A 26151-nucleotide genomic window follows, 5' to 3' on the forward strand; every position below is an offset into this window, starting at 1 on the left:
CTGCTGTGGGCGCGACGTTGACTATGCGGTCCAACCAAATATGGCCCCCGGCGCGGTCACCGGGACTCCTGGCCTGCCAGAAAAGTTGGGGAAAACACAGGTGTTCCCTCTCTGCGAGTCGACCCTGTTTACTGCAGCGTCCACACACGCCAAAGACACACTCCCACCCCACACGTTTTTTTTTTGTTTTTTGTTTTCACATTGAAGGTTTGTGTTTTTTGAGAGCTGCAAGCTGCCCACATAGTGCCGTCACCGGAGCTGCTTTCCTCGTAAACTGTTTAGATTCAGTGAGCTAATCCACCTACAGAGCTTGGCCGGCTGCCATGCTGCACACCAAACAGGTCCGACGTATGGAGTCGAGTCGCACCGACGGAAACTGTTAAATGTTTACTACAAATTATCAGCTGATAAACTGCCTGCAATGTTTAAACTTGGGGCGGGGGAGGGGGGGTTTCACCGAGTATCAGAAAGAGAGAGAAAAAAAAGTTAAACGGGTGTGCAAAAAGAAGGCATCTAAAGTTATGGTTTTGAATTTTTAAAGATTTGTAAGCAGTCATCGTCTTACCTTCATTTGATATAAATCCACATTGGCTGAACCCGGGGAGAAAGTCTCTGCAACAACATGTGTACTTGCATAGAGTTATATTCAGCTGCAAAAGTTTAGGGTTCAACCCCCTTTACTCTGATACCCCTTCACAAAATCAATGACAACCACTGGCCTTCAGAAGTTACCCAACTGGACAACAGGGAGCATCGCAAAGAGCCGCGAAACAAAGCGGACCGGTCGATGAGAAAGCTGTGAAGTTTAAAGCAGTTTTAGGTATGTTTACACGAACATCAGTAATCTGAATAAAAGGGCCGATCAGAATGAAAATGCATCATGTAAACACGCAGATCGGAATATTAGGATCGGATTGAGTTCAGATTTCAGGAAAGAAATCGTATTCTGAATGAGATGAGTGGTTTGTGCCGATGCTTAATCCGAACAGTGTCCATCTAAACAAAAGCATGTCCTTCCAATCAGGGAAAGCCGCACTGCCTGCGCATGTTTCTCTCGTCCTGTAACGCAGGAAGACCAATAGCGCGCGTTGCTATTCGAATTTGGTCCATGTCCAATCTGGGCGCTTCTGCCTTTCTTTGTATATGTAATTGTTTGTTTTCTGTGTTCATTTGAATATGAATACATTTCAATAAAGTTTCAGTAAAGTTTTAAAAAAATGACAGGTTTCAGATTTTTGTTCAGTACAAAGAAGTTAAACTTTTTTCTGTGGCTTCTAGGGAAATCTGATGATTCTCTAGGCTTATCACATTGCTTGTTTTGTGAATAAAGTGCCTAGTGCATATAAACGTACATCATTATCAGATGTTTTTTTTTGCCCATATAAATTATACATTGAAATGTTTTTTTCTTTTTCAATCAGATCAAGGAATTTTGCACATGTAAACATAGCATCTGAAAACAGAAAGCGGATGGCACCACTGCAAACCTATTAGGCCTCGGCCATCAGCCTAAACTGGCAGGGAGAGAAATAACAAGCAGTCAGAGAGCCACGGTAGCTCTGGAAGAAACGTGGAGATCCACAGCTCAGGTGGGAGAGTGATAAAGTAATGAAGCAAAAGCTATCGTTTCTAAAAGCCATGGTGGGGACATGTTGGAGAAGTTGTTTTGGTTACGTCACCCCCACCACAAAACATAGTGGTGGCAGAATCATGCTGTGGGATTGAGTCTGGTCATGGATGACCCTGGAAGGAAAGACTTCAGGCTGGGTTGCAGGCTCAGCTTCCAGCAGAGCAACACCACCAAACGTACGGCCATAGCTGCAAACGGTTCAGACCAAAGTATACTCAAATGTTTGAATGGTGCAACGCACCATGAAAACCAGTAAACAAAACGCAGCTGCAATAGCAGCAGAATGTGGTTCTGCAAACGGATAAATCAGGGACCTCAGCAGTGCAGCTCTCAGATTTTTATTTCACTTTCACTGGAGATTTATAAACTACGTTGTCTTAGTCATCCATTCAAGTAAATCCAATTCTCTTTATTTATCTCTATCTAATTTAATCTCAAGGCACTTTAAAGAGAAAAAAATGTACAGTTATGTAGTCCATTCAATGCCACCACACACACACATGGCACATGCAGCGTATCACATTAATATGCCTCATTTTTGCACGCAGAAAGTCAGAATCTTATGATTTCCCAGTCAGTAAACCTAGATGAACGGCGAGCAATCGAGCAATCCCATGTCCTGAATCCAACATGGCCGTGCCCAAACAGAACCTGGTCAACCTTGTTCTCATAGACTGTGCATAATACCTTCTAACAGCTCATACCTCATTTAAAGCCATGGCACACATAGTGCTGTAAAACACCTTATTGTGAGCACGTAGATTTTGTGTTTCAGCGCATGGGAGAAATAGATTATTATCGGCTGGTATTGCTTACAATAGTTATCTCTAAACAAATATCAAATATCAAATATCTCCATTTTCTGACTTGCAACAACCACCACCACCAGACAGTAAAAGGTTTTGGACCCTCCTTTCAGCTTTAGCCTCTGAGACCAACTAACCTGCATTGATACTAAATTAACACATAATGAAAGTTATCTACAGCAGGTGAGCTATTAACTACTTAGAAATTCTTTAAGTGTCCCTCTAAGGCAAACTTTTTATTTATTTTCAACCAATATAGTCTATAACTCTGTCATCTGCACTATACACGACAGCTTCAGCACCCTCTTTTTGCAGCCAAACTGCAGCTGTGCTCCGCATCACATTCATAGCATCTCCTGCACAGAGAGACAAAGCAAGGATGCAAGGGGCGAGGTGTCCCATCTGTGCACGCTCAAAGAGTTATGACAACAGAGCGGCTTGTAAAGAGCTGATAGTCAGATAACAATCGGTGGAGCAGGGAGAGCCGAGTCTACGCCACTTGAGACGGTCTAATTCTCCCAGCAGCCCCGAAAAGGGAAGCGGCCGAGCGGGGATCACCTGCACAGATGCAGCAGAATGATCAGCTACTGGACCACCGTCACACAGGACGGGAATAGCTTTCATGTGGACCGCAGCAAAAATCAGGCTCAGCCTTGAATCCCTCGTAGTCCGATAGTGAACACGGGCTCGACTAGAGGTGTCATCGTAGATGAGCTGAAGTGAGGGGACATTTAAAACATTAAAGCTGCTTCTAGGTTCCCGCATGCAACAGATCCTTCAGTGGCCACCACTAATTGACCTTTGTGAGGAATGCAACACCTTCTCCTGCACTGACATTTGCTTTTAGCAGCTCCTGTGGGATGGATGGGGCAGCGCGCTGAAGGAAGGCGATAGCGACAGGGGGTGGCCTGAGATCCTCTGGAGATAACCCCCCCCCCCAGTCCCGCAGACAACAAAGAAAGTGAGGGATGTTTGTCATGAAAAGAGCTGCACTCCCCTCTTGTTTTGATGTGTGGGCCACCTGGGATGTGGGTCTCCATCAGCACTCAGGAGAAAACCAGAGCGCCCCGTCCCCAGGACAAACACTCTGGGTGACGGATCCGCCGGAAGTCACCAAAACGGACGAGGCATTCAAAGCACGCAGGAAAAACAAGACGCGCCGAAGTTGCCCCGTACAGGCGGACAGAAACACATGCTTTCTTCTGGGTTTACAGAAACATATAAAGAGAGATCGAATAATTCAAAATTGAATCACTTTAATGAGCTCAACCAACCAGATTTTTTTGTGTTTTTTTTCCTTCTTTTTTTTTAAGATGAGGGTTTTACACAGAAATTACATAATCTGGTCATAAAGGGATGGGATGAATGCAGAAAACACATTTTATTGGAATGTACAAAGTTGCAATGACAAATAAAGCTGATGGTGACTAACCCGTTGTAAGCTGAAACCACACAACAACAGATTCAGTAATTAAAAGTGTTTTTCTTAAAGCCTCTACACTGGTGGCACAAGTGAAAATACTTCCCTCACACTGTTGATCTAACGGGGTTCCTTCCGTTTCACCAGCTGGAAACTGTTTGGTCTGAAGGATAATTCGCCAAACGGGGAAATATAATTAAATGACAAAAAAAAAAGAACTAAATTAAGTTTAGGAAAGGAAAAAAATGTTTTTTGTTCGGATATTTCCCTTGTAATCTGACAATTCTGGATTTCATTGCAATAATAATTTTGGATTTTGACAGTAAAGTCAAACTGTATTTTTTAGTTTATTTTTTTTAAGGCAGGAAAGTTAAAAACATTTTTTACTGATTTCTAAAACCGAGAACTGGTTGGACGTTTGAGATTGGGCCAGATTTTCACCCAAATCTGCACATTCAAAAATGATCCACACAAACGCGAAGATACAGTTTACATAACCCCCACACACATTCAAATTGTATTAAATATTTAGTTCAATCCCATTCAATTTTATTTATATAGCGCCAATTCATGAGACATGTCATCTCAAGGCATTTTACAAAGTCAAAATCAGTCATATTATACAGATTGGTCAAAAATGTCCTATATAAGGGAACCAGTTGATTGCATCAAAGTCCCGACAAGCAGCATTCACTCCTGGGGAAGCGTAGAGCCACAGGGAGAGTCGTCTGCATTGTCCATGGCTTTGCAGCAATCCCTCATACTGAGCAAGCATGAAGCAACAGTGGGAAGAAAAACCACCCATTAACGGGAAGGAAAAACCTCCGGCAGAACCAGGCTCAGTATGAACGGTCATCTGCCTCGACCGACTGGGGATTAGAGAAGATTTAGCAAGATGTGCTGGATCTTTGACCACTTTCTTTGATAAATTTGGTAGAGTTGATTATAGCTGGTTGGTTTCTTGGTCTAGACCTCACTGTTGGGCACTATTAAGTCCATTCATTTTCAAAAGGATGATTGTGGAAGCACAGTTTCCTTTATTCATTTGAGATCATTCTCCCTTTGGAACAACAAATTTGACCACAACTTCCTTCCTGAGATGAAAGAAAAAGGGTCAGGATGACGTTTCCAATCACCCTAAATGTAGGAGTGGGACTAATAAATGAAAAAGGATCTGCATCAAAACCAGCACCTTCAAGCCACACTGAAGTTTTCTGTTGTATACAGAGACGAGCCAAAAGCCTCATGGGGGGACGTTTTATGTTGAGCTGTTTGGCCACATAACCCAACGTAAGGCTTTGAAACAACAGCTCTGGGCCAATGGGCCACCATGGTGGTGGTAGCATCATGCTATGGGGCTGTTTTGGTTCCTAAAATACTGTTGCACTTCACAGAATGAATTAAATAAAGAATGAAGCCTGCGTCTTCACCTAAAAACAACAGCTATATTGTTGTGTTTTCCAACAGAAATAAAAAAAATCACAAACACTCATTAAAACTATTTTAAGGGAGGCTATAAAGAAGCTTCTGGGATCGTTTCCATCCTGGATGGCTACAAAAACTGTGTTTTCTTTGAAATGTGTGAAACTATAAGTATCCAAATATTACTGGAAATGTATGTTCAAACAAATTAAAGGCTGTGTTTATATAATTTTGACAGTGTGGGTTTGAATAAATCTGGAAGAAAATCAAACCTGGTCATAAATTCCTTGTTTCTGAAGTTGTTTTCCTTTACAATCATTTCGCCCTGGGAAAAACATCCCAGATAAACTATTAGAGGCCAAAATTGGTGACAACTATTTCTATGATGAGTTCATCTAAGCTTCTCACCGCAGCTGTTTTAGGTTTTCACCGCCGCCGAGTTTAAATGTTAAATTAATTAAGTTAAGAGTCTCCTTGCATTTAAACTGCTTTTATATATTCTGAGCAAAACCTGTTTATTTAAAGGTTAAAGTCAAGTTCAAAAGAAAAAAATAAACTATTACAGGGGGGGAACAACAAACATAATTAGAGGTAATAACAGTGACGGAGCATCGTGCGCTCACTGCTTGGCAGGGAAGGAAGTTGTTAAAGATGCTATCAGGCCCGAGCCGTTCATTAGGTTTACAGCTCCGCCGCAAACCTGCAGGATTACATGCAGGACACGAGGGATCCCTCCGTCACCTTCGGCTCACAGGAATCTCCCGCTGCATGTCACAAAACACAAATACAGATTAAAGAATAAAAAAATAAAAAATAAATTAAAAAAATAAAAAAATAAACATCCACAGTCACCTTGTAGCTCACCTGTTATTTCTAATAACAGGTAACGATAACAGGTAACAGATAATAACGACAGTCGACCCCCTCTATGTGCCCGTGAGGAGATGCATGATGTCCCAACAATTAGGGGGTCTCAATATTTAACAGTTATTCAAATGAAATATATTATATATATATATATATATATATATATATATATATATATATATATATATATATATATATATATATATATATATATAGTGGTTTCACTTGTTTAACAATCCAAATGTTTTTGGTTTTTGTGACAATCAACAGAAACAACACTGGTTTGCTCTCCTTAACAATGTGAAGTTGTTTTTTTATAACACCCTCCAATAAAGCAACACTTACGAATACCTAATGAATGTTAATAAACCTGTTATTAATCAAGTATCGAAGACTTCATACACCCATACACAGTTTTAGTGCATTAGTCAAAGGGCAGGAAAAGCGATAAATAATGATATTTTTATTGCCAAACAGCATCAGTGATGATTTATAAAGTGTTTACCGCTTAATTATTTATATATAGTTTACAATCCTATAAACAGTTATTAGGGGCACTCTCATCTGAACGTGGTGCGCGTTTCAAACTTCAGTAGGATGGATTGGGTTAATGTGCATATTGTGTAATAAGTGAAACTAGGTGGCCTGGTGCCTCTATGCTGGCAAAGACTACTTTAAACAATTCCTACAGGAATATGAATGGCTGGAGCTGGCCGTTCTTTTTTTTTTTTTTTTTTGTTAACACTGGAAATCAGGAAAGTGTTCAGAATGAGAGAAAAGCTCTAGAAAGAACCCAGAGGTCCCGTCTGTAATTATGGTCTGGTGTCTAAAGGGAGGGAAAGCCGCCCCAGAGCTGGTTTCTGTTCAGCATCAGGGCGAGAGGGCTTTCTGTTCCTTTGTCTTGTGGGAGCAGACCCTCGCTCAGAAGAGCAGCTAAACGATGAGCGTCCCGCCGCGCCGCGTGGAGCATCGGGCCGTGGGAGGCGAAGCAGGGGTACAAGGCCCAGACGGATGTCAGGGTAACATCTGCTACACCTCTTGCCGGGCTCTTATCAGCAGAACAGTGCCACCACACACACACACACACACACACACACACACACACACACACACACACACACACACACACACACACACAGTGGGGACAGGAGAAGATGGAGAGAAGGGCATTCTTAGCAGAGTTTAAGAAAACATGCCTGCTTGTTGTTTGTCTTGTAAATGAAGGTGGGCTCCCCATCGGGTCGCTCATTTGCATTTCACACAGCATCACAGCATCCGCTCGGGTCATTATTCTGTACGTGAAACACTTTAAACACGAAACATCCGAGAATTTTTATTTTTCTGTAAATTTCATCAGTTAGTTACAAATTTAGATTTTTTTTTATTTTCCAAATTTCCAATGAGATTTTCTTCCGGTGACAGGGCGGTGTTTAACCTCTAGGTGTGTATATCTACTCCTATTTACTTACAGTTGTTTTAATTTTTATTTTAACAGGCACCCACATGTGAGTCAGTTCTCCTTCTGCTTTGCTTTCCAATGTTCTTAGCATCCCTCACGGTTAGAGCCACTCCTGGTAAAGAAGTAAAGAAAATACCTAAGTCAAATATTCTTTCCCTGTAATATTACACAAAAAATTATGTAAACCCAACTTTTAATTTAAGACCATTTATTTCCATGTAAAAATAAAATAAAATAAATCAGAAATGTATGAGTGGCACGTATTTTCCCATACCTGAAACAAATCATAAACAATAAATGCAACTAAACTGTTCTTGTAAGTTATTAATAATAATAAATAAAACTGGGAACCTTTCAATAACAATCCATGCCTTCCTATTTCTCTTGTGTATAACTATGTCGTGACACAGAGACTTGTTCCTTTTAGCCACTCATCCAAATGGCGAGGACAGGAGAACATCTAAGTAAGATGTGTGTCGATCCTCAGAAGATAAAACATTGATACAGGAAGATAGCTTCTCACGTTATACATATCTATAGTCGAGGAAAAACTAAAAAGTTTAAACCAGGATTTATGTCTCCACCACGCACAGTGAGCAGGATGGCAGTTCTCACTGTTTATAGGGAAAAAGAAGCTGCTGATGTTCATTAGACTTTATCTAAATGTACATTTACTGTGATTTGGCACAATATAAATAAAAGTGTGACGCAACCTTTCAGGAATTAAAAAAACACCATCAGACTTGGGACCACGTGCTATAAAAGTCAGATTTTGGTCTGCAGTGTCAGCATAACCAGAGACAAAGCTTTAAATGGATCGACATCATTGGGGTCTGGTGTGAATCAAAGGGTGCAGAGGAGGATCTGTGATGCTGTGGGCCTCTTTCATCTTCTCAAGAACCTGAGAATCTTCTTACCGGACACACTATGACATGAAAAGGGTCGGAAACAGACGATGGTCAACACAATATGGGTCAAGAGGTCTTATATCTTGATCTGCTGCTACCATTCCCCTGCAATGTGTTTTCTTTTCTTGTGTTTTTTTTTTATTATAGCACTTTGAATTGTCTTGTTACTGAAATGTACGACGCAAATAAACAAGCCTTGCCTTGTACAGATCTCTAATACGAGTAATTGAATTTAAATGAAATACTGTATTCCTAGAAAAAAAGAAGAAAGAAGAAATATCTTCGACAGTTTGATTAAAATCACACGTGAAGTTTCATTACTTTCATTTGAGTACTCATTTTGTTCTGCCAAAAAAAAGCTCAAATGTTGTAAACACAAAACATTTTCCCCACAACAAGATAACAAAGATAGTGTCTAAATTATCAGGAATAACCATAGCAAATGGTCCAGGTCCTTGTTTTATCACATCTTGTTTCATCTTTTGTGTTTAAAAAATATCCCGAAGAGTCGAGGCCGTCTGTTGTTGCCATGACCCGGACCTCTGAGGATTTGCACAGGCATCTACCTTAGATCATGTTGTTATACCGTTCTGGGTGACATGGGCAGCTTAAAACGTTGATAGAGACGAGTCACTGACGCCGTTTCTGGAGTGGTTCTGGAAGGAGGGTGGGGAGGCTCCGCTGGCTTTCTTAGCACCCTTCACTAACCGTAGCAGGGCCTATACTGTCATCTTTCGTTGTCATTGCAACATACAGGACTGTCTCAGAAAATTAGAATATTGTGATAAAGTTCTTTATTTTCTGTAATGCAATTAAAAAACATGAAATGTCATACATTCTGGATTCATTACAAATCAACTGAAATATCACAAGCCTTTTATTGTTTTAATATCGCTAATTATGGCGTACAGCTGAAGAAAACTAAAAAAATCCTATCTCAAAATATTAGAATATTTCCTCAGACCAAGTAAAAAAAAAAAAATATATAACAGCAAAACAAAATCAAACATTTGAAAATGTCCATTAATGCACTCAGTACTTGGTTGGGAATCCTTTTGCACAGATTACTGCATCAATGCGGCGTGGCATGGAGGCAATCAGCCTGTGGCATTGCTGAGGTGTTATGGATGCCCAGGATGCTTCAATAGCGGCCTTTAGCTCATTTGCATTGTTGGGTCTGGTGTCTTTCAGCTTCTTCTTCACAATACCCCACAAATTCTCTATGGGGTTCAGGTCAGGGGAATTGGCAGGCCAATCAAGGACAGTAATGCCATGGTCAGTACACCAGTTACTGTGAGAATCTTATGTCGTCTCTTAACCACTACCATACTTGTGATTTAGTTTACTGAACCAAGCTGAGTGTTTTTCAAGGCTCAGGAAACCCTGCAGTGTTTCGAGTTCATTAGATGATTCAAGCGACTAGTTGAATAGCCTACTAGTATACTTTTCCACGATATTCTAATATTTTGAGATAGGATATTTGGGTTTCTTAAGCTGTAAGCCATAATCAGCGATATTAAAACAATAAAAGGCTTGCGATATTTCAGTTGATTTGTAATGAATGCAGAATGTATGACATTTCATGTTTTTTAATTGCATTACAGAAAATAAAGATCTTTATCACAATATTCTAATTTTCTGAGACAGTCCTGTATATTCCACAGAGAATGGTTTCCTCTGCATTTAACCCAACCCTGCAGGGAGCAGAGGGCTGCCTCAGTGTGGCATCCAGAGAGCATTCTGGGGTTAAAGGTCGTTCTCAGGGACCCAGAGTGGCAGTCTGTGGGATTACTGAACTTTATCACCTTACATCTCTGAGCTTCCACATTATAAAGTCATGGATTCTGTAGAGTGTGAAAAAGAGTGCAGAGCGGGTTTAAGTCAGGTCCGCACTTGACTTCCTGTTGTTTTTAAACTGTGTGCACTGCACAGACTGTGTACAAACAGTAGAAAGAAAAGCCCAGATAGTGACGTGTGAAGCCCGAAGCCAGAGAGACGGATGATAAACTATGATGAAGGCGGCCCAACTTACGCAGCTAGGAGGTCTGATCTCAGCTGCGCAAGTTCTGTTTGCTTCTTTTGCGGTTTACTGACTCACTCGTTCTCTTAATGGCCCGTCGGAGCACTCGCTTCCCTTATACCGCTGCCAACAATTAGTTCTCTGTGTTCTTCTGCCCTACAGGTAGCAGTTAATTATCGCTCGTGTTCGTCATTTGTAGGAGGAAAAAAAAAAATACGCGCGCAGACACTCGAGTGTTTCTGTAGATACCGTATCCAGCGCGATAAACAGCACGTCTCAGGCATTCAGACGCAATCCCAAAATCTAAACCTCATCGCACAGCGCAGAACGGCACGGCTTGCTGGGGATGTGTGCGCCCAACAGGCGTCCCCCGAACGGGCCCGTCCACACACCGGCAATTAGAACGTGAAGAGCAGGTAAGAGCTGCGAGTGGGAGGAGAACACTGGCTGCATGTTCTCCAAGGCGGATAAACAAATACGTTGCACAAACAGACACGGTCGTCCTTCTCTTTAATTCTCGTGGGAGGGCCGCTTCACCGACATCCAGGCTTGCTCTCCCCTTCCCTCGGGCACCCTGGGTACCCACGTTGAGGGAGGGCTGTGAGACAGAAGGATGGAGAGAACCGGTGTGTGCAAAAGCAAGAAGAAATAAAAAATAAATATATAAAGAGAAAGTGAAGAAAAAGAGATGGGTGGGGGTGAACTGAGCGCAGCAGCCCATGGTTTGTCTCAGGGCTGCAACAGCTTCCAGAGCCGATGTGCAGCAGACTGAGGAGAGGCACGTCTGCCCCACAGGCAGAGACTGGAAAACAGGATCAAAGAGTCGCCAGGGCAACCTGCTTGACACACATTGTATTAAAGCCACACGGTTAATTTGAAAGAGAGGGAAGAAGGGCAAAAGGAGAAGAAAAGGGGGAGGTGGGATAGGGGGGGGGGGAGACAGATGCAGCACAGAGTCGAGTATATTTATCAAAAACTCCTGTCCTATTCGATTAACTTTACACTCAAAACTTTCTTCAGCTGCTCCACTTTCATCGTTTTTTTTTTTTTTTTTTGGGTTTTGGTTTTACCTTCGAACTTTGGCTTGAACTCTCCTGGTTCATCTGCGTTTGGCTGATCGTCGTCCGGCGTCTCAGATTTCCACGGGACACCTTGGTCCACAAATCAGAGACGCTGAGGGAAACACATCAAACGCGGGATATACCCTGTACTGATCCAGGAAAAGTAAATATTCTATTGTAAACAGGTGTAGAAAAATGTGCATACATTATCTTTTATACCCTCCAAAAAATTGGAGCACATTTGTCGAGCTGAAGAATCAATGGCTTTCAACAAACTCCCTGGCGCCTTATTTACTACACAACAACAAATAACTTAACTAAACCCTTTTAGTAATTTAGACCTTATTTTTTAGGTTAATTAATGTCTTTAGAAACGTTTAAATTGAAACCCATAACTTTCTGTTACCCTCTGGTATAAATATGGACACGGAGGTTTGATCTCTGTCGACTCCTTAAAATGGGAAAGGCAAGAGAACACGGCATTCAAAGGTGAAAGCTACTGAAGCACCCCTGCATGCGCCGCGCATTCGTCCATCGCATAAACAGAGCATATCAAGAAAGTTCAACAGTTCAGGGCCCGTTTCTGAGCCCACGGGCAGAAAGAGAGGGAAGGTTATGTGATATTACTGGGTAAACAGATTTAATGTATGTCATTAGGTTTAATTTGGAAATTGCAAATGGTGTTTGGATAGCATGGTTTGTAGAAAATAACTAAAATTGTAGTTAATTTGCAGACAACATTTCTACAAGCGTTCTACAAGAGTTTCCGGACATTTTCCGGCCCTCAGCAACGCCACCTCTTTGTTCTGCTTCAGCCACAATGTCCTTTTTATAAAGTCTAAAACCTCTGTTTTAAAATGTGTTAATTGCACCCTTTTGTGCGTGCCTTAGCATCCACTCATGAAACTGGATGTAATCATGTGCCTCTGGTCTGCACAATAATTGCTTTCAGGTCATTAATAGTTTCCCCAGCGTTCTCTTTTAAGTGCCGCTCACCCCAGGAATGTGGGGTACACCGGCCTTGAAGCTCGGGGTGGCGCTTGCACACATTTCCACGGTTATCTTATCAATAATAAATCTGACATTTTGTGTGGGGAAAAAAAAGGCAGGACGGCGTTTTTATGGGTATGTGCTCGTTGTGCATGAGGCCCCTGGAATCTGTGACAGACCAGCCTGGATCATAGTCTCATAGTCAAGCATATATAATCAGTAATCCCTGTCTCACTTGGTTACCTTTCCATGCGAAGCTTTCTTCAGCTGCTCCTCTTTGATCGCGTTTGTTTTACCTCTTAGCTTCGGCGGGAGCTCCTCTCGTTCACCTGTGTTTTTCTGATCATCGTTCAGGTGTATAAAATCCAGCACCTAGACATGCAGGCTGCTTCAGCTGCAAGGGTGGGCTGACATCACATTAAACTCTGTGGATTAAGGATCAAACGTCATTAAAGTTCATGTGTGTGAAGGCAGGTGACGCGTTACCTTTGGCGACACAGAGCAGCTTCAGGTAGACGTCACTCAGCCACATTAACGGCTCAAAACGCAACGTTTGGTTTGGATTTGAAAAGTTTAATTTCAACGTCGGACACACTGCACAGCTGAATGAACATATTTGTGATTTTAGTTGTTGGTGAGAAGACGACATGAAAAGTCCAACTCTGGTTTAATCCCCCCCCGGGCGTAGAGATCCATTTGTTGCATCCAAGCAAACAAGTTCGCTCATTTCTCCTACCAGGTACAAAACAAGTGATCAAAACTCTAAAAACCTAAAAAAAAAAACCACTGACTAGACGGCCTGCCGATTATTTTTAGTCTTGGAGATATAACCCGACACCTGTGGCACAATGAAGGCGACTCATCCTAAACGGCACGGAGTCCACATGAGACGACATCCGAGATTAAAAAAAAAAAAAAAAAAAAGCTCATCGAGCAGCGGCGGGAATGTCGAGCGCAGTTGGACTGGAGGGGCAGAGCCGCTCCGGGACGAGGTGGGGGGTGTATGCGCAATAAACAGCAGACAGGGGGATGGGGGGGGATGGAGGAGGGGGGGTGTAGGTCTCCAGACAGTTGGAAGGCATTAGGGTGTCGGACAGGGACTTGTCAGATGCAGCTGTTGCTGCGGCTGATTGATAGTTTGTACTCCGGCCTGATGGGAAACTGCGGCGTTGAGAGCTTATGCCAAATGGAAAAAGGAAAGGAAAGAAATTACAGTAGAAATAAAAGAAAAAACAAGCCAGACATTGGTCAATAATACAACGCCCCCCCCCCTCAACCACCAAAGTCACACATCTTCTTTCTTTTCTGTAGTTTTTGGTCTTTGATTTGACACAAAAAAAAAATCACATAACAGAGACATTTTTAAAAAGAATCACAAACGCTGCTTTACGAGGTTAAACAGACATAAGCTATAAAACACAACCTAAAATCACACATTTATAAAAGCCCCCGCACCCCTAACTAAACGATGCTCTCAGTCACTCGGTTAGTAGTTTGCACTGGTGTATGATCACACAGCCAAATGCTAGTATGCGTGTACATAATACTCCATGAGATCCTCAGACTACACTAGTCAGGTTACAGGTAGCTACCGCACAGATCACGGGCGTTAAGACTATGCACTCCGCTGCTTGGAGAGTCAAAGGGGAGACTTTGCATCGGCCGTGCTCTCTCTCTCCCTCAAACATCCTGCAAAGCAAAAAGGTGGAGATGCTAAACATATCTATGTGGGCTCCACTCAGTTTCACGTCTGTCTGTGCGTGTGTGTGTGTTTGAGTACAAGAGTGTGTGTTAGTGTTTAATGCTAACTAGAGTTGCTAAACGTCCTAAGCGCCTTTGATCACATCACAATGGCACAAACAGTAGTAAACAAGGTCTCCATTGTCGGCAGACGGCGGGGACTTTTCTCTGAGCCTGGGTGGCTTTAAAGGTGGCTCTCTTCTGTCGGTCTGCGGCGCTCGGCTGATGCTCCGGCTCGCTGTTCCGATGTGAAAACTGAGAGCGCGGCGGAGGGAGGACAACATACAATATTCATCACAAAGAGTGGCCGACATCTGTTGCGTTTTCCTGTGTGCTGTTGTGTCTGCGCTCGCTCGGGTGTGTGGACGTGGCCACCAGCAGTAACGTGGCGGTGGGCAACCGCTAGCGCGCGTTAGCCTCATATCCTTGCAGGCTCCGTTTCCTTGTCCTCCAGGAGGCTGATGAACTGACCGAAACTCTCCTTCACCGCCTCCATGTTGTCGGTGGTGCTTCCCTCCAGGATCCAACGCTTTCCTCTCGCCAGCGGCTCCAGCTCAAAGTATTTCTTTATCTGCAGACAGAAGACGCCATGGGGTCAAATTGAGCCGTTCAACTCACATTTATAACAAACGATGAGATCTGTTAACTAAGAGACATTTATGTCTCATCTTTTCATTATGTTAGTCATCCAGAGGACATAAAAATCTGAGTCCCTTTTTGTTATCGATCAACTGCAAACACGCGTCTCTCATGCCAAATCTCAAGATTTTTGCAGACTTTCCTGAGCTCTTAATCCTTTTTTTGCTAATTTCCAAAGCAAAAATACAAAATTTCACTATGAACTCATGGGAGTTATTCATACAGAGGTCAACATTTATATATAAAACCTAAAAAGAAACTACTGAGAGAAAGATGGATGGATGGAAGGACAGACAGATGGATGGATAAAGAGATAACACTGTTGGGAATATAGATATTATTTCCACACTTTTCCATTCTGTGTAAGAACTGTACAAGAAACAGCACTTAAAATGAACAGTGTAAATCTTCTAATACAATAAATATAAATAGTAAATATTTTAAATGTTTTTTGAAATTATGCACAATACAAGACTCCTACACATTTTTTCACATGTCTGCCAAACTTTCTTCAGTCTTAAATGTGTAAATATTTTCTGTCGTTTTAAAATTTTCTGGAGAATCAAGAACAATAAACACACCTGATCTATGTATACCTGTTCTGCAGAAAATCGGACTAATTTGTCTAATTAAAATATTGCATCATCATATTTTGTGGAGCGGGTAAAGAATTCCCAATATAATGTTGGGGTAATTATGTTTTTGTGTTTTTTGGCCCACAAATATGTTTGACTTGACAATTTTGGCCCATGTGACAAAAGGTTTGGACACCCCTGATCTAGAGTCTATAATATAGACTGGATTGTCCTTCAGTAAATTCAGATTATTTCCAGTTAGTTATCTTTTAAATGTTTAAGAATTTGAGGAGTTTAAATGGTGTGTTTGAGCTCTAACCCACATCCAAGGTTTTAGTTTAAATCCCTGATCTGAGAGCATTGATCTGTATGTTCTCACTCCGTGAGAGGTCACTTACAAAAACAAAATCGATAATTTCATAAAAAAAATCAAATTATGCTGCAGCAAATGGAAGGTAAAAGATATTGCTGAACATAAGCCAATGTAAAAATGTTATTTGTTAAAAATTGAGATTTATTTATTGAGAATCAGCAGTAAAGCCTAGAAAGTTTTCCTTATACAGACCTGGACATTTTTAAAAGCAATTTCCAGACTATTGAAGATTGTGAAGGGGTCCTGAAGAAAGAAGCCGGCTTGTGCTTTATTAACGTTTAGGGCCGATAAGACTTTAAGATGTGTTTAGATCAGCGTCACCTCATTTCAGCCAATTAGGAGTTAAACATCAGCTTTGATTTTTGGATCCCTGTCTTGACGACGGTGTAAACCAACAAATAAATGCAACACAGTTAAACAGACGAGGACTAAATGAAACAAAGCAGCGGCTTCATGTGAAAAATATTTGGCACGTTGGCTTGGCACTGCCCCTTACAACGCTTGATTATAAAGTTCATATGTTGGCTTTTGGCAGCTCTCGTCAGCGGGGGCGAAGCGAGGTTTGCGGAGGAACCAGAACCAGCTGTTAGGTGAAAACAAATCTCAGGCAGAGGAAAACAACGTTCCAGACCTCCACTGATGCTCCTGCGGCTTGTCAGACAATCTGACATTTTCAAGCTGAGAGTAAAAGGAAGGTTTCGCTAAAACCATCTCCTCCCGTTTGCTTGATAACAGGTGACAAATGTGCAAAGACAAATGTTTACTGTCAACATCTCAGAGAGAAATACTGAACAGTAATCTAACCACCTTAGCACCTTGTTAAACCTTTTTATGCACATTTTGAGAACCATTTTGGTGAAGATGTAGTTTGTGTATTGATTCAGCAATCATAAAGTTAAGTTGTTAATTCAAATTAAAAAAAGGAAAAGGTCTGAGAAAGAAGGTTCAGAAAACTCAATTTGAGAATTTCAATACCTTTTTAAGATCATTATAATTTTAATTTAAGATCTGCATGAATTATGAAAAAACACTCAGGTTTTCCCTAATAGCTTTAGCAAGGTGAATACTTCTGAATGTAAATTGAGTTTATTTTACAGTAAAAAACAAACAAACAAAAAAAACACATTTGTCCCCTTACAGATTTTGTTGTTTTTGCTTCTATTGTTTCAGATCAACATATTTTAATATCAGACACAATAATTCAAATAAAGCAGTGTTTAAAAAAGTAATTTCCCTCTGAAAAACTGCCATCAGGTGAGTTTTTAACATCGCTGTGGATGAACCTTGATCCTCTCTTCTTGGCAGAATCATTTTAATTCAGTCACTTTGAAGAATATTTGGCCATTAACGATCTGTTGAAAGTCATGCCACAATATCTCAACCACAGACTTTGACTAGGACTCTTTTTCCCTCCCTGAACCATTCAGAAAAGGGACTTGATTTAGTGCTTTGGGTTTTTGTTCTGCTGCTTAATCCAAGTACACTTGAGCTCAAGATCACAAATCGATGGACATCCTTCAGATGTTTTGCTTGGCTGGCCATTCCTGTGATGGTTCACCACTGTCTCGTTTTGCCCATTTGCAGATCATTTCTTGTATGATTTGTCTTTCCAATCTGTTCTTGATTTATTTATTTTTTATTGGGCATGCTTTTATAAGATCTTTCAGTATCATGATGTTCTATTTTTCAGTGTTTTTAATATTATAAAATGTACAATATTAAAAATGTATATTTCAATATACAGGGCTGGTGATAATAGGGACTGGATGTGGCTACTGGAATTTAAACTCAACCTTTCAAACATTGTGACCATTTTCAATTTAATAGAGGAATAATTACTTTTTCATGTATGGCCAGGTTGCTTTGTTTAATTTATTTATTTATTGCTTTATAAAATAAAATCATTATTAAAATTGCTATTATCAACCAAACATCTTTAAATATACACTTTCCAATAATGAAAGGAGTGGATAGAGAATAGAGAATAATACAACAAGAAAAAATATGATTTTTTTTTTACCTAACTATATAATTTAAAGCCAGTAGGTCAGTTTCTGAGGCAGAGCTTCATTACAGACTCACACGTTGCACCCCCCCCCCCCCCCCCCCCACAGGGTGGGTATTATTTTAATCACAGAATAGCACCTGTATTCTTCACCTAGAGCAAGAAATTGTGAAATATGCAAACGACACCAGCGTATTCCCTTAAACAGCTGATGGAAAAAACAATTAATTAAATTCATACACATTTAAGATAAAATACAATAAAAATAAGAGTATTCTAATTATGATTGCTGAAATTAGCTGTTTTTTTTTGTCATTTTCTGATTATTGAAAGTAAATGGAATTTAAACCTGATCCTTTAAAGCAATGAAATTAGTGTTTTATTTTTTTTTATAGCTAAGATAACATTTCTACATTTCATTTGGATTTGAAGAAAAAGTATTTTCGACAGCAAGTTGTTTTGAAAAGTAGATGTATACCAACAGAATGCAGCAAAGACCGGCAAATCCACACGGACACCCATCACACAGCCAAATGACTTTTCAACTTCAAGTGAAATTGCTTTTGTCTAGACTGCGCAGCGCTGTCTAGCTGTGCCATGGTGTGTGGCATGAAGAGGATGGGAAGGAGGAGGAAGGGGGATGTATTCTTTGTGTCTGCCTAAACCCAGCCAGCCGTGCCAGCGAGTGGGAGAGTGAGTGCCGACTCTGCCCCCCTGAGCAGAGTCTGTGTTCGGGTGTAATGTGAGTTTAATGACAGATTAAGTCACCTCAGCCGCGTTTGGCTCAGAAGCCTGGCTAGAAATCCGAGTGGACCCAAACAGTGTTAACAAATCTGTCTGGGTAACTTGAGCTGCCCTAGTCCAGGCTGTAGCCCCAGACCTAGACTGCAGACGATGTGGCTGGCTGCCTGTCTGACTGGCTGGCTGGCTGACTGGGTGGCTGGTTGGTTGGTTGGTTGAGTCGCCTGCCTGTAGCCAAGGCCCTCTTCTGGAAGACTGTGGCCCCTGCACTGGCAGACAGTGAAAACAGCAAGAGTGACTTCTGTGCAAGTGGAGACAGACTAGGGCTTCTCTCACTTCCGCTGCTCGCATCATGGGCCAGCTGAACATACCCGAGAGCGTCTACCAGCCATCCGCAAGGCATAACCCATCCGGCCAGTGATACGTACAATGTACGCTGTGGCATTAAATTAAAGAAAAATGTGTCGTAAACATTTACTGAGAGTAACTTTGCAAGATCGAGATTTCAATGAGAACCAATAGATTTAAATCCAACAACAGAGGGAGGAGGCGCGGCGTTGAAAACAAGTGTCGGTTTTTACATGCCTGAAAGAACCCCGTGACCCAACAGCCGGTGTGTATCCACTCTGAAAGTCAACAAGTGTGGCCCAAACCAGTTTCCCCTCAGATTAAGTCCTCCTAAGCGCACTTATGCTTGCTTAAGGAATTGCGTGAGGCAGTAGGATGGGTAAGCCAAACAAAACGTGGGTTGCCAGATGGCTTCGAGGATGACCACTGGGTCATCCAGTCTAGCTTCTTCTAGGTCATACAGTCCAGGGGCCACACAATGTACGTGGGAGAAAGAGGCTTATGCATATATAAGGCTGTCAAAAACATTAAACCGAACCCCTGACAGCAACAATAACAGTCCTTCGGATTTTAGAGACATCAAAACTGAAGGAAAACCCCACAGCCAGGTAATGTAAGATAAACTAATATTGCTAGGATGAAAGGATAGCACTTGCAAGAGCACTGAGATGTGACGCACTGAGCTTCTGTTTTCATTTCTTTAACCTCATAAGATAAGTTAACTTTGGCAACACAGACAACAAAGTTAATTCACACTGGTAGGACAGGTAATGTTGGAGACTCCACATATAACATAAACGCCCGGCTTAAAATAACGAGGCAGAGGTGCCAGGCAACCTGGCAAAGTGTGTTAGCTTACCTAAATCTGTATCTAGGGTATCTGCAGGACAGCAACTGAAATAAACTTGGCTGAGGAGTCTGTAAGCTTCTTCTAGAAGTATTTAAAACTGTCATCATAAATTTCACAAGGGGATAAAAATAACCAACCCAGAGAAGACCATGATGGAAAACCAGTCTGTGGAAAAAAGCTTTGTCATTACATATGCATTGTTTGGTTTGACAGTTTGCGACCCAGTAGCTGCATGGGCAGTCAGCTAAGCTTAAGCTCCAACTCTGGCAGGAATACCACGGGCTACTTAAGGTGGCAATGGGGCAAGCATGGCACGTGCGTTCAGTGGCTCCATGACTTATGCCAGATTACTTCACGCGATGGCCACAGTCGGCATCGAGCCAGGTTGAGAGGATATCCTGGCAGAATTAAAAGAGCTTTAATGGCTCTCTGCAGAGCTCTATTCTGGCCACCTGACCAACTAAACTAACCAGAGACAGAGGCCAGAAAAAGGTCGGAATTGAGAAAAAGCTTATTTATAGACTTAGACCTGGACATTTTACGGCCCGCGGGCCAATTCTGGCTCACTAGCTTCCATTGAGTGGCCCGCATGAGTTAGTAGTGTAGTATAAGTGTGAACCCTACAAAACTGCTTTCTTAATGTCATTGGTGTGCTTATATGCCTAAGTAAATGTGTTGAACAGCTTTCAAGAAATAAACAAGGCATGGACTTCTAACTATTTCTTTGGTGATGCCGACCGTGAAGCTGTGTGCTTAGTGTGTGGAGAACATAAAGCAATGTTTAAGGATTAAAATTTGACCGACCGTTATGACATGGACAAAAGTACAAGAATTTGACTGAAGCGCCGCGAGCAAGAGCATTGCAAGGATTTTTTTCTAAAGCTCCAATCTCCAATGGGGAGTTTATGAAAGACTGTTTGGTGAAGTCTGCAACGTTAATTTGCCCTGAGAAAAAAGACACGGTTGCAATGGGGAGTGGTTTGTTCACAGAGGTAAATGCGTCCATGGACATGCTGGAACTAAAAAGGGGCAAACTGGTAGGTGTTACAACCAATGCCTGTCCAAATATGAAAGGAAAAAATTTTAGACTTTATACACAGATGCAAGATATATCAAATAAAATCAACCCTAGCTTTGTTTACATGCACACATTTTCACAATCATTTTCACAATCGGAATGAAAAACAAAAAAATAATCGGATTGTATAATTTATATGGACACACAATCAATTAATGCAATCATAATGTGTATGTATATGCACCTGACTTTATTTGGAATGCAACCACTCTGACATGCGCAGTTATCAAATTTCCCTAAAAAAAATACCAGAGAAGTACTTCTGTCTTTGCTTAACAACAAAAAGTAGTAAACAAAGCAGTATTATACAAGTTTGTTTGTCTTCTGTTCTAGTTCAACTGTTTTACTGAAACTTCATTAGTTCAAGTTTGTAGTCCAACGGTTTTTAATATTTGATTTTAGTTTCCATTTTCCCATGTTTTATTTTGTTTCTACATTTTATTCCAACTTGCTTTTATTCTGTTTTATTTTCCTATAGATTTTAATCATGTAAAGCAATTTGCATTGTCTTTGTACTGAAATGTACTATACAAATAAATTTGCCTTGACTTGTCTTCTGAGTGCCCAGGTTGGACTTCACCAATTTCTAATTATGGTTCAAATGTTACTGAATAAACAACAATGTTGAGCTCTTTGTTGAGGTTGTATCGGGAGCCCCGACAGTTTTCCTTCCCGACTTATTTCCACCCCACAACAGCACAGAAATATGTCACCTTTACGTGGGGCGCACATGACACTCGGCTCAGTTTACCACATCCAAAATAACTCAATCCCGACAAGCCTTTATATGCATGTTGATCAGATTATCAATCAGCATAAACCACCCCTCTCATTCAGAATATAATTTCATTCTGATTGACCTTAATTCGATCACAATATTTTGATTGGCTTGTTTACATGATGCATTTTTTATTCCGATCTGCCCTTTATTTTGATTACTTTTGTCCACACACACACACACATCTGGACTTGGGGTTTGTATGATGCTGTTTGTTGAATTTGAATGGGAAAAACTAAACAAACCTCAGACTAAGGATGTGTGGCAGGACCCAAATGGATGTATTCTTCATTCTGACATACAAAAATAACTCCAATGTGTTCCTGACTGCTGCTTTCTTTATATCCAAGAACTCGCTTCAAGCTTTAAATTTATGCTTGCATGCACATCTATAGAGGATTTTCAGCTACATCACAGGATCATATGTCCCCCAAGTTCAAGTCAAACTCTGTACCCAGTCGAATGATAACCTGTTTAAGAGGTAAACTAAAAATGTACGTAAGATCTAACTAGTGTGATCATGTATCCCAACGTAACCAAACCTGTACCTCAGTGGTTGGGGGTTGAGTGTCTGCATCAAGTAGAAGGTTTCATGTATCTTGGGTTCTTGATCATGTGTGATGGTAGGTTGGGACCTTGACCTATACTAATGGGCTCCTAATAATGCTCCTTTCTGTATTGGCAGAAAGAGCTGGAAATTGTAACCAGGAGGACAGAAGTTGGGGTTTCCCCTCCAGAATTTGAAATGATCTCGGATGAGTGGAAAACAACGGATAGACGGATGGACAATTGTTTCAATTGTTCAGACAGAAAATATCAGTCTAATGGAGAAAAGACAATCAAAGTTGGCAATCCTTGGTGCCAGTTGGTGCTTATTTTATGAAACTAAAACTCTAGTAAATGTATGACGTAACTATACAATACATTGTATTGGCAAAAGTCCTACTCTACAAAGTTACACTTTTCATCAGCTTTAGGTTTAGAAACGGAAGCAGGATAAAAGTTTTAACACACAACTCAAATTGTAGAATCACATCATTAGTGTCTAGTCTTTGGTTGAAATCAGATGTCATAGAAATACAATGAATAACATTTATTGGCGGCAAGCCCTGATATTTAAATTTGTGTGATAAACATCTAAGAGCTGTAAAGAACAAATTAGTAATGATATCTTCTGCAAATACCATTTACCATGCTCAATTTAGACAACAAATACTTAGGTTATAAAGATTTTCTGATAAAACATATTCGGCAAACAGTCTCACAAAAATTGTCCACAGTGCTTAAATTTGGGGTCATCCGGGTTTTATTAGTGCTCTGTATGTTTCTAACAGTCGTTTGCAGTAAGATGTGTGATGAGTAAATCTTGTTAAGGGAGTAAACGGCAGATCCCAAAGACAACAGATTGACATTAAGATACAGTATTATGTTCAGGATCATACTGATAAAAGCCCCTACTACGGTTCAGTGGTGTTGTGCTATGTTCGCAAACTTGGGAACTCTGGGGTCAGATCTTGCAGAGGGTAACAGTGAAGCCAGATGGAACAGATGCATGTTTGCTGGACAAACTCCTAAAGCAGAAAGGTATTGTGAAAGAGAGCTCAATGACGTCTACTGTCAGCTCTTAATTTCTCATCTGGGACGAGCTGTTTTGCTGAGTTGAGCTCTGCTAGATGCCTTAGGCTCCAAAAGCCTAGAGAAACTGCCAGGGACTAAATTGAATCATAAGACCTGCAATCTCTTCCTTTTTTATACAATCCGTTTATAAAAAGGAATTTTAGGAAATGTGTACTTGTAACAACTCAGATTTTTAAATCTTGTTTAAGAGATAAAACTAAATTGAAACATTACAAAGAAATACTTTGTTAGATTTTTCTCTTTTTTAAAAAAAAAAACCCACTATTCTGCAGGTAACTGCTAAAACTGAAAAAGCTAGAGGGGCTTCACTTAGTAAGTAGAAAATTCCTCATAATATTCATATATATGCTGCTCCCCAAGGGTGATGGCTTAAAAGCAGAGAACAAATTTCGTTGTAATGTATGTTTCAATGTATGTTTCAATGACAATAAAGATGATATTACTATTACTATATTACTACTATTACTATATGAAGTACATATTTGCTGTCCTCATTTAGGTCCAGTGGCGTCTGATGAAAAGAAAATTCATTATGGCTGCACAATGACAATAAAGATTCTTGATTCCTGATCTCCAAGCTTTACTGTTGTGTCAAAGCCTCTCAGTACGGGTGAGCTGTATATGACTGGAGTAGAAAGCATTAGGGGGGTCTCTCCACAAGGGAAAGTGGCATACTCAAATATCCAAGACAATCAATTACACCATCCCCTGACATGTTGGCCCCTGTGAAGATATCAGTCACTTGGAAAGTGGCCCACACTGGCGACTGCATTGAAATGGAAGGGTAATGTGAGATCCTCTCACCTTATAATAGATGTGCTTTTGTTTGCTTTTCCGGCTAACCTAAAGAATCTTAAAGACATGAGAGGGCCTGGAGGTCCCCAGGAGAGGAACACTTAGGAAGCTCGTGAAAAAACAAACACTGCGCCACTAACTGACGGAGGTGTCAAATGAAACGGCCCACTGGCCAGTAAGTAAAGCCTAAAGCCTATATAAGCCTGGGTGTAACACCTTCAATTACGGACCAAAGGCTTTGCATCTTAGGGGATTACTGTCACGGGTCTTGCTCAAGGTAGATAATGACCCGATCACCTGTTCAGTGAAAGTGTTCCTTTTAGCGGAGGTATACTGTCTAAAGAAAGACTAACACCTTGTGGTGTTTTTTCATTTCTTTTTTTTACATATTTCTTTTAAAAAAATTTTTCCCTATTTTGCTTACCTATATTCCCTTCACATAGGCAGTATTAGTCGATTACGACATGACAAAAGTTCTTACAAACAGATACAAATGTTTTTGAATCTGTTGAGCAAGCTATTCAAAGAAAACTTTATTCAAATGGAGAGCAAATATGAAGCAATCACTTGAAATCATTTTTTGATTTCTAAATACATGATTGAGTTTTATTTGATTCTATGTCCTTATTTGAAGCACAGAAACATTTCTAAGTTGCTTCCTGAACATGTGACACATAAAGACAGAGACAGAAGAGCAACCAAAGCTACATAAAAAGGAAAAAAGTAGGTTTAGTTGCGTAGTTCTTTCAGTTTTTGGATTTTTTAAATCAATAGTACCGTTTTTATTACAATTCCTATTAGTGATCCTAGCAGTCCTTATGCCACTGAATCAATTTGTAAATAGCAAACTAATTCATCAACCCTAAGCTATTATGAAAATGTTCCAGAAGATGCAAAACCTTTTCAATAATTTTAATTTCTCTCTGTGGTAAATAAAGTGTTCTTGTACTAAATTGAATCTAACAAGCTTTTAATTTACATTACATTACAAAACTAATCATTAACAAAGGCTAAGTTTCAGCCATCCCCTAATAAGGTATCCAGCTAAAGGATGCTCAAAATATTTCTTCATTAGATGCCATATCTATAAATCATATTATAACAAGATAAATACGACTCCTGCTGTCTGACACTGTAGAATGGCACTGTGTATGAATCTCCTGTGACCAAGTAAGATGATTTCATAAAAGCAGAAATATATTCATGGAATATCTCTAGAGTCAAACAGCTACAGATTTCCAAAGTAAGACTTTACAGCACACCCAGACTTCTTATAAGCTACTGGAGAGATTCCACATTTGTTCACGTTAACATAAACCTTCTTCACAGACTAGTTATGGGGTACTACAGGTATAGCATAGTAATCCAGACAAATCAAATCAATTAATTGGATTACAACCAGAAAATCCTGGATGCCTTGATTATATGCTTCTAAACTAAAAGAAAAAAAACAAGAAAAAAGAAAAAACAGAGGTTGACATCTTTGAACCAGATCAACAAAACAACAAATTTCCACTCACTCTACATGATATCAGTTTGTCCTCCAGTACTACTGTCAAAAACCTCAGCCTTTGACCAGGAGATGTCTTTTCAGTCCCACAATAAACAGGTTTTTATGGCATCTTTCTTTGCCTGCATAATCTTAACTTTAAAAGGTAATTTGTTAGAGTGATGCAGAAAAAAAAAGCTTTTTAGAAAAAAACATAGCAGTATTGTTGTGTTATTTTAATTCCTTATTATAACAAGGCCCCCAACATAGTGGTATAAAGCATTTAACTGAGTCAAAATGCTTCCACAGGTGTTCTCAGAAAAGAAATTGAGAAAGAGATAATATGTCTCCGATTTAACCTCCTTTTAAATGGGCTCTTGCTAAATCCAACATAGAATTCAAGATTTTCCATCCCAAGATAAAACGTGCAAAGCATTTGTAAATGAAGAAGCATGACAAGAGGAAGAGCACAAGTTTCATTTTTCATTTGCGGTGGAAATCGTAAAGGCTTTGGAAGTA

At 40.4% G+C, this 26151-nt stretch overlaps 1 protein-coding gene across 1 annotated transcript in view; it reads right to left on the reverse strand.

Annotated features, from left to right (window-relative positions):
- Positions 1 to 13135: 13135 nt before the first annotated feature.
- Positions 13136 to 26151, reverse strand: part of arl15a (ADP-ribosylation factor-like 15a) — a 117420-nt gene continuing 104404 nt past the window's right edge. Inside the window, exon 5 of the mRNA XM_012865624.3 lies at positions 13136 to 14894. Coding sequence (XP_012721078.2) covers positions 14742 to 14894 — 153 coding nt within the window. The 3' untranslated portion in view covers positions 13136 to 14741. The remainder of the gene's footprint in view (positions 14895 to 26151) is intronic.

Source organism: Fundulus heteroclitus, chromosome 12 (assembly GCF_011125445.2).
Source record: "Fundulus heteroclitus isolate FHET01 chromosome 12, MU-UCD_Fhet_4.1, whole genome shotgun sequence".
NCBI lineage: Eukaryota > Metazoa > Chordata > Actinopteri > Cyprinodontiformes > Fundulidae > Fundulus > Fundulus heteroclitus.